Source organism: Panulirus ornatus, chromosome 31, assembly GCF_036320965.1.
Source record: "Panulirus ornatus isolate Po-2019 chromosome 31, ASM3632096v1, whole genome shotgun sequence".
NCBI classification, from domain to species: Eukaryota; Metazoa; Arthropoda; class Malacostraca; order Decapoda; family Palinuridae; genus Panulirus; species Panulirus ornatus.
This window is the reverse complement of record NC_092254.1, coordinates 2237147-2256514: the sequence shown is the minus strand read 5'-3', so window position 1 is coordinate 2256514 and position 19368 is coordinate 2237147. Positions and strand designations below refer to the sequence as shown.

The 19368-nt window shown below is 43.9% G+C and overlaps 1 protein-coding gene across 2 annotated transcripts in view; it reads right to left on the bottom strand.

Moving 5' to 3' along the window:
• The window catches only part of LOC139758675 (uncharacterized), an 84370-nt gene that overhangs the window by 27674 nt on the left and 37328 nt on the right, over nucleotides 1-19368 (bottom strand). For both annotated transcript variants that reach the window (XM_071680262.1, XM_071680264.1), the window contains exons 3-4: nucleotides 16993-17119; nucleotides 1164-1381 (exon numbers count right to left, since the gene is read on the bottom strand). In XM_071680262.1, coding sequence (XP_071536363.1) covers nucleotides 1164-1381; nucleotides 16993-17119 — 345 coding nt within the window. The remainder of the gene's footprint in view (nucleotides 1-1163; nucleotides 1382-16992; nucleotides 17120-19368) is intronic.

Here is a 19368-nt window from a genome sequence, read left to right as displayed (position 1 = left end):
CTTGCCACATTGCGCATGCGCCGTGACATCATCATAAGGAAGCCGTGACGTCACGAGTCATTTAAGATGAAACTGTTACTTGAGTTTGTTGTGGCATCGGACTGACGGTTCTTGTTATCTTGAAAATGTGAGCTGATCAAAATCTGTGGACACGCCACTTTTTATTGAGCAGTAACTAATGAATCTTAAATTTGAAAAGATAAAAATCTGCCAATTTTACAGCATATTTTCCCCTCGAAAATCAATTTTAAATTGCCAATTTTACAGCACATTTTCCCCTCGAAAATCAATTTTAAATTTTCCATTTTTTTTTTTCAGTCGTAAATTATTGAAGTTTAAGACAGTCCGGCATTGTTGTGTCTTTATTCCCTAAAAGGATGGCATCGACTCCCACTGTCTTAACGCTTAAAGATATATAAAAATCCACAAGTCATGACGTCATACACACACGCCTGGCGAACGCAGTTTTTCTTTAGGTTTATAATCGTGTGGTAACACGTGAGATGGCGTACCGATAGTCGTGCTAACATTCACAAATAATATTTCCTCCAACTTACATGACTGTTTTGTAAGTGAAAGCCAGATATGTACACACATGACCGTGTAGATCGCTTTTGAAATCATAAGATCCGTACGAACAAATATGTTTTCACAATGTCACTTCTGAAACAAGCAGTGCACTTTCTTTTTTCCCCGCTGTAATCGTTCCGTTATCTTTATCTCATACTTGGTTGGCGATGTGGCCCTTTAAACAAACTTAAATTCGACATGACCCAACAATTTGTTGTACGAAAATGATAAAGCTTAGTTTTTAGGTCTAGAAGAAAATGTTATTAGAGAAAAGTAAGAAACTCTGTTGGCTTCAATGTAATTATACTAAAACATCCCATAAATTTTCTTTTTCTGAAAATAAAAGAACTACCTAAAAAAAAAAAAACCACATTACCTAAAAGAACGACCACCACGTAACCTTTCCCTCTAAAAAACGTAAAAAAATCAACATTTACAAAAATGCATCTTTTTCCCAACTAAAACAAATCGCAGGAAAGAGACAGATGGTTCTAAAAGATAATCATTGCGACAAAATGGATGGAAAATAACATACAAAATGGACAACAACAACATCAACAAAAGCAGAGAAAGAGTATTAATAATAGACTTACCATCAGCGTACCAGGCGGGCAGGAGACGAAGGTATGGGGTGTTAGCTGCACCCCAGCGAGGCTGGTCGGGGTTGTTGCAGGTACCGTCCAGGGTTCGGTACCTGGAGGGTGGGCAGGAGGATGGTGGTAGTGGTGTCGGGCATGACTCGGCCAGTACCGTCATCATGGTGTCGTGTTGGGGCAGCACGAGTGATACCTGACCCACTGTCAGGTTGTGTCTGGGAGGAAGAGAAGGGAAAACGCCACCTTAGGCTAACTCTTGCTCGGCCACGGAGATGTTGTTAGGCTAAGATGGGACTATACGCTTGAAGGGATAAAGGAAAAGCAAATATTGACTATTGGCCACTCCTTCAAAAACAATAATTAACGAATATTAACTTAATGAGAAATAATGTACAGATAAACACTAAGCATTTAGAACCCTTTTTAAAAATATGGCTTAAAAAAATACTTGTTACTACTTTCTAAATCCTTGCTTTAATGTTCATAATTAATGTGTGTGTGTGTGTGTGTGTGTGTGTGTGTGTGTGTGTGTGTAGGCTTACCATTATCTTGCCCACCTGGAGGTGTGTTCAGGGTTGTTTGTTAGTTATAACTTGACAGCCTTAATGACCCCCTGGCAGTTGAACAGGCACACATGCTAAATACCAACCATTCTTTCCTCTTGTAATTTCTGTAACTCATGTTACAATATCTGGTTTAATAACCTCAGCTGACGGTGGCCACTAAGCTTTATATGTATTATGAGTTAAATCATGTTGTTATTAACTTTAGCTTGACCTCTATTAGTCTAAATGGGTCAATATTAACCTAGACATAACTAACCTGTGTTAAAGTTCCAGTCACTAGGCATTAACCTAAGCCACAGCACACCTAACCTGGTTAATGTTAAAATCCTATCTCTAAACATTAACCTACACACGAGGCAGTAAAGTGCTAATCTCATGTTTACGACTTGTCCGGATGAACGGAATTCTGGCCTCATACGCCAGGAAACTGGTCCTTCGGCCACTTTCACTGCTGGCCGCGAGCAGTGATATTATCAACAGTGCAAGAGGGCAATAAGTCTTGGCCACTGAACAGAGTTCGACCCACTGACCACAACAGTACAACCCTTGACCACAACGGTACAATCCTGGAACACAACGGTACTACCCTTGACCACAACGGTACAATCCTTGACCACAACGGTACAATCCTTGACCACAACGTTACAACCCATGACCACAACGGTACAACCCATGACCACAACGGTACAACCCTTGACCACAACGGTACAACCGTTGGATACCGTTAGGTCTTTGGTCTGGCCCTTAATGGCCAAAAGTGTGACAACAGAGGTGTGGCAACAGAAGTGTGGCAACGTAAGTGTGGGAACAGAAGCCTGACAACGGAGGTGTGGCAACAGAACTCCAGCAACGGACGTGTGGCAAGAGCTTTTTTTCTGGGCATCGGTGTGTGAGCAAAAGTTTTAACAACAGAAATGATGTTGGAGTTAAGGCAAACAGCTGCTTCTGCTGCTTGGATGAGTTTGTACAGACAATCCGTTGCTTCTAAGCAAACACACACACACACACACATAATATATATATATATATATATATATATATATATATATATATATATATATATATATATATATATATATATATATATATATAATGTTTGAGGACAATAGGGTGTGAGGTGGTTTGAACAAGTAATAAAAAATGTTAAGAGAGATGTGTGGTCATAAAAAGAGTGTGGCTGAGAGAGCAGAAGAGTATGTGCTAAAATGGTTTGGACACTTGGAGAGAATGAGTGAGGAAAGGTTGACACAGAGGGAGGGAGGGAGGGAGCTAGGTCAGCGGAGAGACCAAATTGGACATGGAAGGATGGGATAATTCTATTGTCGGGTTTATAACAACAATAATCACTCGCAAAATCATACACACATAATTCGATAAACTCTACTTCAAGGGTCACCTCAGTAAACTCTACTTCAAGGGGCACCTCAGTAAACTATCCTTCAGGGGGCATCACAGTAAACTCTACTTCAGGGAGCACCACAGTAAACTCTACTTCAGGGGGCACCACAGTAAACTCTACTTCAGGGGGCACCACAGTAAACTCTACTTCAGGGGGCACCACAGTAAACTCTACTTCAGGGGGCACCACAGTAAACTCTACTTCAGGGGCACACAGTAACTTCAGGGGCACCACAGTAAGTACAATATACGGGTCTGAATGATAATTGAGGTCATGACTCAGTATAATCATTTTCATTTCCTGAGCAGCTGTACATCTGTCTCTCCACCATAACATAACCCCCCACGTACATCCCCATCGATCCACGTAATCCTAACAATACAATGTTGTTTGTTTACAACACAACCCATCACACCTTGTGAAATTCATTGGCTTTGGGAAAATCCACCAATGGTAAACTCTACAATTCAAAACGTCGCCTGGAAATCCTCTGCCAAAATTAAGAAATAAAAGCCATATTTTGTAAATCCGCTCAACAAAAATTGCGTCACTTTACGAAAGACATTAATACACAAGCCAAGAGAAAGCCTTTCATTACGATCACAATCTATTAACAAAAAATAATCTTCGATGTATATAAGGTCAAACCAGCAACGAAACTCGTCATCACTCAGTGTTATGTTATCAACCAACGAATCCATGACGTGTACAAGATCAAATCAACAGATAAAGACAGAGACAACGGGAAAAAAATGAGTGGCTGTGTCAGTCCCAGGGTCAGTGTGGCACAAGTGAGGAAGCCATGACACCATCAAGGTCAAATGAGCATCTACAGTGAACTCATTTGATGATGTAATTAGCATACGTGACGTATGAATACGGGAATGAAAAAGGAGAAGTAATTAGCGCCATTAAAGATAATGACTTCAATGAAAACGAGAGAGAGAGAGAGAGAGAGAGAGAGAGAGAGAGAGAGAGAGAGAGAGAGAGAGAGAGAGAGAGAGAGAGAGAGAGAGAGAGAATATCTATAGTTACGAAGAGCGAGACATGTGAGTTCCAAGGTTTTTTAAGTACTTTGTGAATGATAGAGTTTTGACGGATACTGGGTCCAGGGAGTGGAACTCGATTGGAGAGCCAAGCCAGATGTTCATTAATGAAGAAATGATCACCTTTGTGTAACTGCTGACGAAGGAGAACGTGCGAGGGACTATGTATGTTCTTCCTGACACATGGGGGCGGAGGGACAACACTATGGCAACAGAGAACGGGAAGCTGTGTCGACAATTGTAGTGTTACCCCTGAAATTATCAGCGCGAGAGACACACACACACACACATATATATATATATATATATATATATATATATATATATATATATATATATATATATATATATATATATATATATATATATATATATATTTTCACAATATTACTCAGGGGGTTGACAGTGTTGAGATAAATGCGAACTAATTAATGACGGGACCAAGGACGGCAGGCCTAGTGTGCCAAGAACTAGAGACCAGTGTGAGGCAGTGTGTGGTGGTAGGGTGAGGCAGTGTGTGGTGGTAGGGTGAGGCAGGGTGAGGCAGGGTGAAGGAGAGAGTGAATTTACGTCAGTGCCCCCTTGTGGAGGCGCCGCTCGTCCCCCGTTTTTGCTGCCGCCACAGTAATCTATTTGGGTCGCTCAACCCACTCTTGTTTTCATTTCCGGACAGCAATTCACTTATCCCGTTTTCTTCCCCTTTTACGACACTTAAGATATTTCTATTCTTGAAAATCAAGAGTTAAACATTTGGTGATTTACGTTGCCATGACGTAACTATCATTTACATTACATGTTTTTACATCGTTAAGAAAACAAGCATATCAGGTTTCAAGCACGCACGCACGCACGCACATCTACGTATTGATCCATCGCTAGGAATTACTTATTTCTATTTTTACCTCAAGTTTATTTTGTAATAATAATAATTCACGAACCTGCGTACAAAAAAAATCTTGAAGGGGAATGTAAGTGTATTGATGTGATAACCTAACATTAACTTGTCGTCACCCAAACCAAATTGTAGACTTAGTTGTATGTTGAAACTGTCCAAGTGGCGAGGTACGCTTTACTGAGGCTCAGTCAACCCAAGTTCACAATAAGAAAGTTCAGGTTTGTGAGGTTGAAGCTAACTCGAGGTTCATTTAACTGAGAGGTGTTCAGTCGAGGTTGATTGTCTGAACTTGGCGGGATATCGAACCCACACGACACAATAAGCGAAGCTCTGAGGTTTACCTTCTGAACCCCACGCGAAGTTGCCTTGGAATAACAGCTCCAGGGTTGGGGTTCAACTCCAGGGTTGAGGGTTCAGTTCCTCAGTGAACCCCGGAACACGAGTGACCCCGACATAACAGACCAAATAGTGAAGTTCACATCTTGAACTATAGGATGACGTTGACCCCGTTATAATAGCCCTAGCTGCTCGCGTTACGTCTTGCCTCGGGCTCACGGTGAATGGGGTAGGCCTTCTTTAAGCCTAGGCTCGACCATCGACCCCCAACCCAGGTCTGGGATCGACTGTCGAACCCACTCACCCCTCGACTGAAACGAACTGTCGACCCCATCGATGCCCTCAGCTCTTAAGATGAGACTCAACCTTCCTTACAAATACCCAATGTTGAGCCGGAGGGAGTGGTGGTTGGGGGAGGAGTAGCCTTTTGCTTCACTGCTCGGTCTCCATGTATAGTGATGGTGAGGAGTAGCATTCTGCTTGGCTATCCTGTCTCCATCTACAGTGATGGGTGAGGTGGGGTGGGGGCCTTCTGCTTGACTATCTTGCCTCCATCTATACAAAACAGGAATATAGGACAATATCACCTTCCTCCATCAGATAACCCCGTCATGGAACATCAGGTCTTTTACCATCTCGCTTTCTCTCTTGTATCTAAAGCCTCACTAACTTACTTACCTACAACCTTGCCTCTCTCATCTATTCCCAGCTACCTACCCTCTTCCCTCGCTTATCAACAACCTACCTTAACCAACTCGCTCCCCAACCAGCGAGCCGGGCCAGCACCACCCCCGTACATTCTCCCACGAAAACACCATTTGTCTATGATCAGCCTTAGGCCTTCCTGGGATAGAAAGAAAAAAAAAAAGAAAATGTATGGAGGGGGAAGGAACAAGTCCAGGTCACGTCTTCTACAAGGGTCTGAGCAAGCCTTCTGGTGGGATGAGGGAGGGAGGGAGGGTTCTGGTCAAGTAAGTCTTCTACAAGACACTGAATGAGCAGTGTATATATAGATGGTTCTGACACCTCCATCACTTCCAAGAAGGACCTGAACAAGACTTCTATAATACTCTATAGAGTGGCTGTACCCCATGACCTCTCTATCCACCACCCACCCACTTCTCCTCAACCTCCCAGACATTCTACCAACCCGCCCCCCCTTCACCCCATCTCCCGTGTCATTACCACCCAGCGCACTGCCTGGGAGGGAGGAGGAGGTTGCTGTCTCCCAGCACACCTGGTGATTACTCTGGGGGATTATTGCCACCAGCACCACTCGTGGTCCCTGCCGCTCCTCCGTGCGTTCCTTGATGCTCCAGGAGTGGAGAGGGTAAACCCCCAGGTGTGTGTTGTTGTGCTCCTAGACACCAGCAGAAGGCCAGACCCGCCTACAACCACAACTCTAGACCACGACCACAGCTCTAGACCACAACCACAGCTCTAGACCACAACCACAACTCTAGACCACAACCACAACTCTAGACCACAACCACAACTCTAGACCACAACCACAACTCTAGACCACAACACAAGGAAGGACATCTTTAACGCATTCCACTGATTTTGGGATCTAAGAATGTTATTATATTCACCAAAATATTTGTTTGACTACAGAATAATAACGGTAACTCGAATATTAACATCTGAAGGGTTGTCTATATATATACAAGTCCATGATAAGTGGAAATGTCAATATTTGACAATAATCTCGATGAAGAATTACATTGGTGAATATGTCCGGTTTTGTGGCACATCAGAGGAAATAGCTCTGAGGGCGAATGTGAACCACGGAAATAGGAGAGAGAGAGAGAGAGAGAGAGAGAGAGAGAGAGAGAGAGAGAGAGAGAGAGAGAGAGAGAGAGAGAGAGAGAGAGAGAGAGAGAGAATCATAATTCATGAGGGAAAGTAGATGTAGCGGCGTCTTACCACACACAGACACACACACACACACACACACACACACGTCCTTACCTAAGTACTTGTTTGTTTTGCGCGTAACTCGGGAACCGTATTGGCGCGAGGTTCAAATGTTATATGGAGATGACTGGATGATGATTTCCTATTAACAAATGTCTTGAATATATCTAATGTGTGTTGTCAACAGACCTGCCAAACACACGGATAGCCTCTGACTCCCTTACACCACACAAACACACATCTTGCGCCCCCTACACCACACAAACACACACCTTGCGTCCCCTTCACCACACAAACACACACCTTGCGTCCTCTACACCACACAAACACACACCTTGCGTCCCCTTCACCACACCAACACACACCTTACGACCCATACACTACACAAACACACACCTTATGACCCCTACACCACACGAACACACACCTTGCGTCTCCTTCACCACACCAACACACACCTTGAGTCCCCTTCACCACACCAACACTTCCTGGTAACATATGAGCCGTCAGCGTTACGAGTGGTGTAAGACAACAGGTTATTACGTCTTACGTTATAAAGCGCTACACTCCATTACAGAGCCTGGCTGTGACAGATGTTGCAAAGGTTGCAACACGAAAATACACTACAAATATATATATATATATATATATATATATATATATATATATATATATATATATTATATATATATATATAGTGTGTGTGTATGTACACAATCGTTATCATCATACAACCCCAGCTCACCTGTCGTAAATACGCCCTGGGACTTTAATCCCAGAAATCCCCATCCAGGGCATCCTGCAGCTCTAAAGCTGCGCTACATTCAGCAGCAGGGACAGCAAGGACTCCTATCAAGCGAATTAGTTCGTCCGTTGATGACAGAGCCTCACCGAAGGTGACTTTTCGCTCGCGGCGGAGTCCGGCAACACCCCCCTCCCCCCCTTTACATTATACAAACTACCAATTCAGCAGGTCGTTTCGAAGCGCCTGACGAAACTGATGGTTAATCTTACCTACCCATCTACGTGCATCTAACCAAGCAGCCAGCAGCCTGAACTATCTAGTTTAACCACCCTTGACCTCCTAGCCACCCATAGGCACCTAATTACTGAACCACTCATCCCGCTCTTAGCAATCCCTGACTATCGAACTGTTCATTTAATCACTCCTAACTCTCCAACAGCCCCCCTAATCACTATTCACTCACTAACTACCTAATTCTTGAATCATATGAATCCATCATATCAAATTCTTTAATTGCCTTCCCCTTTCGTTGCCTCTAACTACCTAACTGGCCAGTCCCTTCCAACATGCACCCTTCTCCCCAGGGCGGCGCTACTTTCCCAGTCTAACAAGCGAACGGCCTCGTAACGACGTGAACTGGCAGTTTTACAGAACTGTTGTCGTTCCCGAGTCAAAAATAGTAACAATGGTTCCTCCTTTCCCTTTTACACACACACACACACACATATATATATATATATATATATATATATATATATATATAAACCATTCCTGCCCTGTGGTCCAGGCTGGTAAACGTGGCTGACTGCGTTGCAGAAATCCCTGGGCAAGATAAATAAACAAGTATATAGTAGACAGGAGAGTAACAGCCACAGACAGACAGACAGACAGGCTGGGTAACAGCCACAGACAGGGCAACAGCCACAGACAGACAGACAGGGCAACAGCCACAGAGAACAGCAGAAGGTACAGGATGGATTGGGTAAGCATGTACAAGAGTTTCAACAGACGTTGCAAAACACGATGAAGCAGCAGAAAGGTAGGTGGATACACTGCCTCCCTCACTCGACACACACACACTCGACACCTACTCGACAGATGACACAAACACTCGACACACCTCTCGACAGATGACGACAGCAGTCATCATTCGACGTCTGACACATACCATTCGACAGGTCGACACTTTCATCAGCACTACGTACCAAGCCAACCAACTCAATGCGCAGGAAAACATCGAGTACTCCATCACAAGGAAATCAATGGTGTCTTATGTCCCGCAATCAATTAATAATAATCAAAATAACTAACGACCCCATTAACGTGCAAACCAACAAACTGATACGCCATATCGTTTATCATTTCCTAACACACATGTGTTATCAGTCTGAGTGTGTCAACACTGAACACTCCTGAGTTATACCATCTGTACCAAACATATATTTTTTCCTATTCAATATGTAAATTCATGCAACGCCATTCAGCCAGATATACTCAGTATGTGGGCTGTGTGGGTGATAACTGTAGGGAAGTACAAAGTTCTAAGCATGTACTGTTCTCTGTTCTTTAAATCACACAAAAGCAGAACGTGTTCACACACAGACAAACAAAAATCCAACACACTCCTCATGCATCTGACTCTTAGAATATAGAACTAATCCGTCAAAGAAACCAGAATTATGTTAGAAACCTACACTACAACGGGAGTACTTAGCCAAAAAACCCCACAGAAACCTCACGATAAAAACCTATAATGGTTCGTCAAATAAAACCTCAGAAACCTCTTAAAAAACACCACAGAAATCGGCCCAAGGAAACCCCTTTTGGTTTCGTCAAGGAAACCAACACATTTCCTTCAAAGTAATGATCAGAAAACATTGGAAACGTGTGAAAGAGACCCAGGAGTATCAAAATAACCATATCTTAGTCCAATTTATTCTTTTTCCCTCCAGTTCTAATATATTCTCATGAAATTTACTATTTTCCGTCCATTTTACTCATTTTCCCTGTCCAATTTCACAAATTTTCTCCAATTTTAGTATTTCTATCCCAAATCTTCCTCGATTACTAGCAATTTCAATGTTGCCTAAGATGTTTCACTTACTGAATTGAATACTACTACTACTACTACTACTACTACTACTACTACTAACAACAATTAATTTGGTGTTGATATCAGAAAAATTCTTTGAGAAACAGGATGCAGCACAGATCAGACAGATACACACAGACAGACAGACAGATACACACAGACAGATGCACACAGACAGACAGACAGATGCACACAGACAGACAGATACAGAGACGGGATGGGGGTTTAATGGGGTTGGGAAGGGGGTGTTCTTGGGGTGGAGTGGGGATGGGGGGGTCGAACATAACTGTTTCTGAACGTTCACTTTTGGTGCTGCAAGTCACGGTACCTCACGATCTTTACCTCTTTTCTTCCCCCTTTTTTTTTTTTTTTTTTGGTTCGTCCGTCCATTCTTCTTGACGGGGCACACACACACACACACACACATATATATATATATATATATATATATATATATATATATATATATATATATATATATATATATATATATATATATATATACACACACACAGATAGACAGATAGATAGATAGATAGATAGATAGATAGATAGATAGAGAGAGAGAGAGAGAGAGAGAGAGAGAGAGAGAGAGAGAGAGAGAGAGAGAGAGAGAGAGAGAGAGGTGGACTCGGTGATCCGAGAAAATGGGGCACAAGTCGACGAGTCATGTTTACAGTTATGTGGGCATCCCACAGCCCATGTACATCTCCCTCCCACGTATGCCGATCCATCAACCACCTACACCGTCCCATCTACACCCTCCCACCTACACTACGTCTTATCCCAACACTTCCCGCCACAACGGCCGCTACCACCAACAACGTCTTGTTTAGTTTGGAGAAAATTCCCGGGATTCGAACACTCTGGAGACTTCCGCCCCTCACTCTATAACCAACTGACTCACCCTCCTCCAGATAGTGGGGTTCGAACCCAGGACGTCCATGATTCCCAAAGTCCTACAAAATGAGGTCTGGTAGCCGCTGGAATACATCTGATGTATTCGTTAAAGCTATACGTTGTGTCCATGTTCCGTTCCTCCTGTGCCAATCTTTATCGTTTTCCGTCGTCCTGTGAGTATGTGACTCGTGTTCCGTTCCTCCTGTTCTTATCTAAGTCACCTTCCGTTCCTCTCCGACGCCGGACACCCATGACAACAGACCCTCGTCTCGTTCCTAGGGGAGGGGGGGACCCCAGCCCACCACAACCCCCGAACCACCTTCACTTTCCACCATTTGCGCTTCCGGTTCCTCTCTCTCTCTCTCTCTCTCTCTCTCTCTCTCTCTCTCTCTCTCTCTCTCTCTCTCTCTCTATGTCACTTCAACATTCTTTCATTGATTATATATTCATCTATCACCGGTACTTCTGCCTTTATCCATCCAACACGGAAAGAACCAGTGAACCCCATCTATCACAGAATGAACTAGTGAACCCCATCTATCACAGAATGAACCAGTGAACCACATGTATCACAGAATGAACCAGTGAACCCCGAGTATAAAAGGTTGACCGTCGACCGAGACATCTCGACACAGGCCCAGGGCTCCGAGAGGGAAAGGTTCGACCCACAGACCCAGATTACGAAGCTCGACCCTCCTCCAACTCTTGCCACCTCACCACGGCGGCTGCCTCTCCTCATGTGTACGGCCAGCATCGCCCACACAGGGTCATGTATACATGAATACGTACATGGGTAAATATACAAGGAAACGTACCCATGGTCATGTAAATATGCACATGCACATGTCAACACAAGACTAAAATATGGTCACACACACACACACACACACACACACTTAAGAGTCGACATCGGTCCTAGCCTGTCACCAGAGACCCACTTCAGGAGAATAGTTAAGGAGACCAACTGTCTGCTGGCGAATATGAGAATTGCATTCAAATTCGTGGATAAGGAAGTACTGAGCCAGCTGTTCATATCCTACACTAGGCCAAAACTAGAATATGCTTCTCAGATTTGGTCACCGCGTCTAAAGAAGTACAAAGAGCTAATAGAGAAGGTCTAGAGGAGGACAACAAAGAATCTACCAAAACTAAGAGAAATGAGTCATAACGAAGGGCTTAAGAGCCTTCAAATATGCCCATCTTGAAAGAAAGAAGAGTGAAGGGTGACTTGATCACAACCTTTTAAGTTTTTGAAACAGATCGACAACGTAGACCGCGAACAGTTCTTCGAGATATGTGAAGAAAGAACAACTAGTGAACAGAATATGACGTTAATCATTGAACTAGAGCAAAATGTGAGGCAATACTTTTATAGTATAACAATGGTGGACGAATAGAAGAAAAGTAATTGAAGATATGGTTAATGTAGACAATGTACATGAATATGAAAAGTTGTATGGTAGAAAATGGTCAAGAGACGGGAACCCACGACTATAGAACTCCTTTCCCATATGGTATAGCTTAGCACACACACACACACACACACACACACACACACACACGAGTAAAGACATGGTACATATAACAAAGTTGTGAGATAGAGCAACACGATTGTAAAGCTCCCTCCCCGTAGCGCACATATAGTAATCACACCCTAAAGTGATCGACCAAGGCAGCCATAACGTAATGGCCAACACAGTCATCAACCTTCAGCTGCGGAACAATCTCATTGCACCGGTGCAGACGTACGTCCTCAGTGATCACCGTCAGACTGTGCGCTTCCGAGGGGGCATCTCCACCTTCAGGTCCCTCACCTGTGGCCTCCCACAGCACACCAAGATGGCACTCTTGTCTTGCCTCATCCTTATATATGATGCCTTGATGGATGTACCTGCTTGATGGATGTGCCTGCTGATGGATGTAACTGCTTGATAGATGTGCCTGCTGATGATTGTGCCTGCTGATGATTGTGCCTGCTTGATGGATGTGCCTGCTGATGGATGTGTTCTCACGACTCTACCATTGGTGTTCCATCCCTTACAGTCCCATTAAGGCCCCAATCCCCTCCAGGTGTCTCACTCCACGCCAGACCCTGTCCCATCCCCTATTGCCTAACTGGGCCCCAGTCCCCTCCAGGTTGTTCAGGCTTCTCAGTGTCACTCTGGACGATAAACTAAGCTGGAGGGAACATGTCAGCACCCTCATCAAGTCCTCCAGCTAACGTCTCTACATTCTCCGTCGACTCAGTACACTTGGCCCCCTCTGCACCTGAATACACGAACACTTACACAACTTTCATTCTTCCAAAACTCATCTCTGCCTCCCCCTGCCTGGTCTTCCTCCACGTCCACCACACAACAGAGGCCACAAGAGAGGTACAGAAAAGGGCATGCAAAATCATCCTGGCTCCTTCCTACACCACCTAGCGTGAGGCGCTCAACACACTGCTCCTCCTGACTCTCACCAACCATCACTTCATCTGACAGTTCGGGATGAACCTACTGCACCAGACCCGCCACCGTCACCTCCTAGCACCAGGGATCCCTTGTCCCCGTGGTTGCAGTTCGGCGCCACAACCACATGGATCCCATCATCCCGGCTGGTACAGACCACTGCAAGAACAGCCCCATCCCAATAATCGTTTGAAAGTCCCTCCACCCACCACCACCCTCCTCTTGCTTGAGTCTCACTGTTTCTATTGAGTGGATTTTCTCCGTATGTCTAAGGCTTTGGCTACAATGATCATTATTACATCCACGAACACACACCACATCCACCCACACTGAACACACCCACTCACTCAACACACTTTCAGAATCAACACATCCACGCACTCAAACCACTCAACAGACGTCATCAAGCAACACATCCACACCCAGAGAATCAACACACTCAACACATCAACACACTGAACACACCTACACACTCAACACACCTACACACTTCACGACACAGGGAGGTAAAGATTAACATTCTAGTGGTGGTGGTCTAGGTTGGGGGGGGGGGAGGGGGACACGGCGGGTGAAAGTTGGCTACCCTACCTGGACCGGTTCTGTGGGGGGAGGGGAGGGGGGGAGGGGAGGGGGGGGGAGGGGAGGGGAGAGGGAGGAACTAGGTAAAGGGTAGCCCTCCCCCCACCACCCCCACCTACCTATTTAGGGAGTTAACTGCTCCACAACACTCCACTTACCCTAACCTACCAAAGGGGTAACTATCCTTCCCTCACATCCATTACTTGCCTATGTAGGTAAGAGGAAAACATCCAGTCCACCACGACATACCTACCTAACCAGGGGCGTGGGGGGGGGGGGATCTCCCTTCAACCCCTTCTCTACCTACCTAGTGGGCAACCTTCATGATATATTCCTCAACCACCACTTGAATAATTCCCACAATATATACAATATATATATATATATATATATATATATATATATATATATATATATATATATATATATATATATATATATATACTAGGACTAGAAATGATATTAAACCGGACGAGATGAACTCCACACATGGCCATAACTTTTCCTCACCATCAAACAAATGAATAACTAAATAATGAATCTTTATAAATTGATAATATTATTATGAAAAGCATGGGCTTGAAATTCACTTTTCTTTACAAAGTGATGGCTGTAATTCGTCTTTTCTAGAGTGCCCAGCAACTGAAAGTAGATTACATATATTCTATGTTCACTCTTTCCTGTAGAATGTCCATGTTAGTATACTCTCTCCACACCAGCTGGCGGTCCTTCAGAGTTCTCATCCAGCAAGCTAATGTGCCGGAGGGAGTGGTGGGTGGGGAGGAGGCTATAGCTTTATTGTACTGTCTCCATCTATAGTGGTGGAGGAACCTACAGTTTTACTATACTGTCTGCCACCATCTATATCACGTCAGCAGACATCCCCTCATCTCCCCTCCAACCTATCTAGGAGGACCAATGTCTCACCCTACATAGGTTATAATCCTCCCTTTACCCAGAGTATTTAGGGGGTAAGACCTACCCTAGTCACCTGCTTTCCCCTTAGCCAAAAAGGGGACATATCAAACTTAGGAATCCCACTAACTTATATACTTGATTTCCTAGTGACGATGTTTCCTTCGGTTTACTTAATATTTGAAGGTACACTTATACTTAAAACAATAATGTAGAAAATGAGTAAAACTATTTGGCTCGAAAATATCGTAAAGGAATAGTCAAACGTTCTCAGATTCTCGCGAACGTCAACAATGAATCCGGATTCATGAGAATCCGAGTTTTTATGCACAGATCTGTGGCAGGGGGTACAGTCAGTGTGGTGGCTGACATGGCTCTAGTCTCGAAATATCGCTGGTCTAAAGACGTCGCCAAGGCCTGGTTTCTAACGTTGAGCGTTTGGTTAAAGTCTGGTTTCTAACTCTCAGACACAAATAAATGAAAGCCAACAACCTTTATAGAATCAAAAGAACAACCAGAAGAAATAATAAAAAAAAATATATAGAATAAACGAGTAATCAACAATGATAAATGATAGAAGCGTCAAGCAGGTTCTTACCTTGACACACAAGACGAAAAAAAAAAAGCTTTGTAAGTAACTATTTTCTCTGTAAGTATTAAAAGTATAAATACTATTCTAAACAACACAATGAAAAATATTCCAGAAATTACAAAACGAGCAGTAGGTAAATACAGACATCCAAAAATTAATTACAAGAATCAACAGATGATTGTTAGACGAAGACCCCAAAGCCTTATATGTGACAACAGATGGTCAGACTAGAACCCAGGTCATCACTAGACCCCAGACCATCGGTTGTACACACGACAGAGAAAGAGCAAATGATTAATGGATGATGAGAGGAAGCCGCAGGGATACTTTCATCTGCCTGCAGAGCAGCCTTGAGCCACACCAGGGATCAGTATATCAAAAAATAATGATAATCTATCAATAATGAAATAACGTCACGAGAAGTGAAAACTGGTTCAGTATAGTTTGTATACAAGGGGGGTGCGCCCCTGACGGCTGGGAGGTCCAGTGTACAGCTAGGGTTCTCCAGGAAGCCCTAATCTCTTGGTTTAAGGGCTCAATCTACCCTCAGAAGAGGGCCTTTTCTCTGGAGCGAATGAAAGCCCTCATCTCTGAGGTAAAGGACGGAGTGTAGCCACAGAGAGAGAGTGCTTAATTCCGGGATAGAGGGCCGAGCTTAATTCTTAAAAAAAGACCTTCATCTCTGGGGTGAAGGAGTGAGTGTACACCCTACCAGAACTACCATCTCTGGGGTGAAGGATGGAGTCTCTCCCTCAGACGGTGGCCACTTATCTCAGGGGTGAAGGATCAAGTCTACAATTAAAGGAAAGAGTTGGTGTTAGTAAGCCAGTGTCTGCGGCTCCCAACCCTACCAGTCGTAAGTACAGGGTTCCCTCCCTCTATCCCACCCTCTATTAAACCTTCCCTTCCTCCATCATTACCCCTCCATCATTACTCCACCATCCTCCTCCATCATTACTACTCCATCTTCCTCCAACACAGAGGGTTCAAAGACCCTCTCTGCATATATTACTCCAGACGCTGGTCAAGGTCAGGATGTGGCGGTGGTGGGGAATACAGGAGCTCTGCCCTTCATCCCATCCTTCCTTTGGCCCCATTCACCCCCCCTTCCCCTTCCCCCTCCCTCCAGAGCACATGGAGGAAGCGGTCCACTGGACCAACACCAGAGCAAGACCAGGACGAGACAAAAATTCTAACCAAGTTGAGACTTGGAAGGCCCACAGCTGTCGAACCCCCGTCGAACCCTGTCAAATGCCGATCCAACTCGACCCTATCAAATTTGTACTAAGTTTCTATTTATATCTCTATCTACTGGACAGCTCCCTAAACCCCCTCCCCAACACGGGGACGCTTCTCCCACCCCTAGCACCAAGCGGCCGTGGCTGACGTACCTGACGGCGAGGATGTGGGTGGCCGTCTGGGAGATGAGGGCGACGGCTGCGATGGTTCTCGTCTCCTCGGTTCCGCTCATGAGGCTGTAGTAGTGGAAGGCAGGCGAATCCGGACCAAGCTTCCCTCCTGGTGGGGGTTAAGGGAGAGGAGGAGAGATAAAGAAGATGGGAGTTACCACAACTGGAGTACATGATGGGTAATTAACAAGCTGTATGGGTAAGATACAAATGGGTCATTAGCCATGGATATTTAATCAAGAGATGGAATGCATTGAGTTGATGCCTTGAAGACGACGGCACAACCCTTGGGTGTGATGGCCCGACCTAAGACCTGGCCCTTAAAGATTTAGTTCCAAGGGTCGTAAGGTCGTGCTCAAGGAGTAGTGAAGTTAATGTGTGGACGATAATTCAAAGGTGAACAATACTTGACAATCTGTTACGATGGAGGGATAACTGTCCCTAGATTACCTGGCAATTATGGCACACACATGTATGATAATTAGGCAAAAGTGTGTATAATTCTTAGGCAAATGTATGTCATTTCATCACAACCATGGACGGTGTGTATATATATATATATATATATATATATATATATATATATATATATATATATATATATATATATATGACAGACCACATATGTGTATGATGATAAGACATACATATGCAAGATAATTGAACACGTATGGTAATTTACACGCAGTAGAAAAGATGGAATTGCCAAGCCATTTCTATACGAGTAAAAATCGTAGATGTAATCTTTATCTTCAAGTATGTATGGCATTACAACTATGTATGATAATTACATGTATAATAATCATGTGTAATGATTACAGCTATATCAAGTATACTCACAAGTACATGGAAGTATCTGTTTCTAATCTCTTGCTTGTGAGAAAACTATGCATGTGTGTGTGTGTGTGTGTGTGTGTGTGTGTGTGTGTGTGTGTGTGTGTGTGTCGTAATTACAGCCGTGAACAGACATCACTATACACACAAGAAGAGCAGCTCTGGGCTGCGCAATAACAGCAAGCAGTGAACTAATTCCCACAGATTCACACCACAGTGGTAAAGGGGTTATAATTACCTCTAGCTGCAGGTACCTTATACAATATTCATAATTACATGTGGAAATGTATTGATCACAGGCGTGAAATGCATGTACACTAATCACTAAAGTGTTCAGTCCAACAATATGTAGAATAATCATAGCACTTTACAACTAAACACTTACAAGGGGAAAGAAATGGACTCTGGAAACACTTTTTCTCAAGTGTATCAACACACTTACCCTAGTGTCTTCAAAACACACACACACACACACACACACACACACACACACACCTCAGGAACCTTTCTTTCAGCCTGCCTTCCTTTTTAACGAGTGTCTATTTGTTCGCTTATTCGCCAGAAAGTTGTTGTTCTTAGTAATATATATATATATATATATATATATATATATATATATATATATATATATATATATATATATATATATATATATATATATATATATTGTCGAACGTCTTTTTTGGTAGAGGTGGCAGTATAGTATGAACTTGGAGTTCGTCCAGTAATTCTTCAGCTCTGGAAAGGAGTATCTCAGGGACGTCTTGCTCTGCCAACAGAAGGATGTTGGCTTCTGGTGTTGGAAGCTAACTTTCCATCGCGGAATTTGGGGCCCATGATTCACACCCATATGTCAAGGAAGGTCTCTTAAAAACTGATGTGTATGGATATCATTATCTTTAGTCGACATGGGATCCTTCTGGACGCTTGGTACAGAATGAAGGCGATGTTGGCTAATGCCAGTAACCTCTTGAAGACCATAGTAGGACACTTAAGGACCATGGCGTTACCAATGAAGACCATAGTGCGACACTTAAGGACCATGGCGTTACCAATGAAGACCATTGTACGACTCCAGAGGACTATGGTGCGACTCGTAAAGACCATGGTACTACTCTTGAGGACCACAATACGACCCTTAAGCATGGTGTACGATGGCCCGGCCTTAAACCTGTCCCTAGACATAAGTTAAAGGCCATCCATCGTCCTCAGGGGTCGTACCACCGTGCTCAAGGGTCGTACCATCTACCACCTGCTCTTGGAAGGTCACCCCTCCCTCCACCGAGCATGTTACAACATTACATCATTAACATATGCAGGAGTCTATCTCCACATCGGTGTGACGTATTTCAACACATAAGTGTGTGTGTGTGTGTGTGTGTGTGTGTGTGTGTGTGTGTGTGTACGCGCGCGCGCGCAAGAAGGTCAGACTGGGGAGTCGACAGCACACTTCCCTGTAGCATTCCAGTCTGGTGAGAACCAGTCCTGATTCTCTGATGGCACCTGTCACTTGGCCTTTGGTTG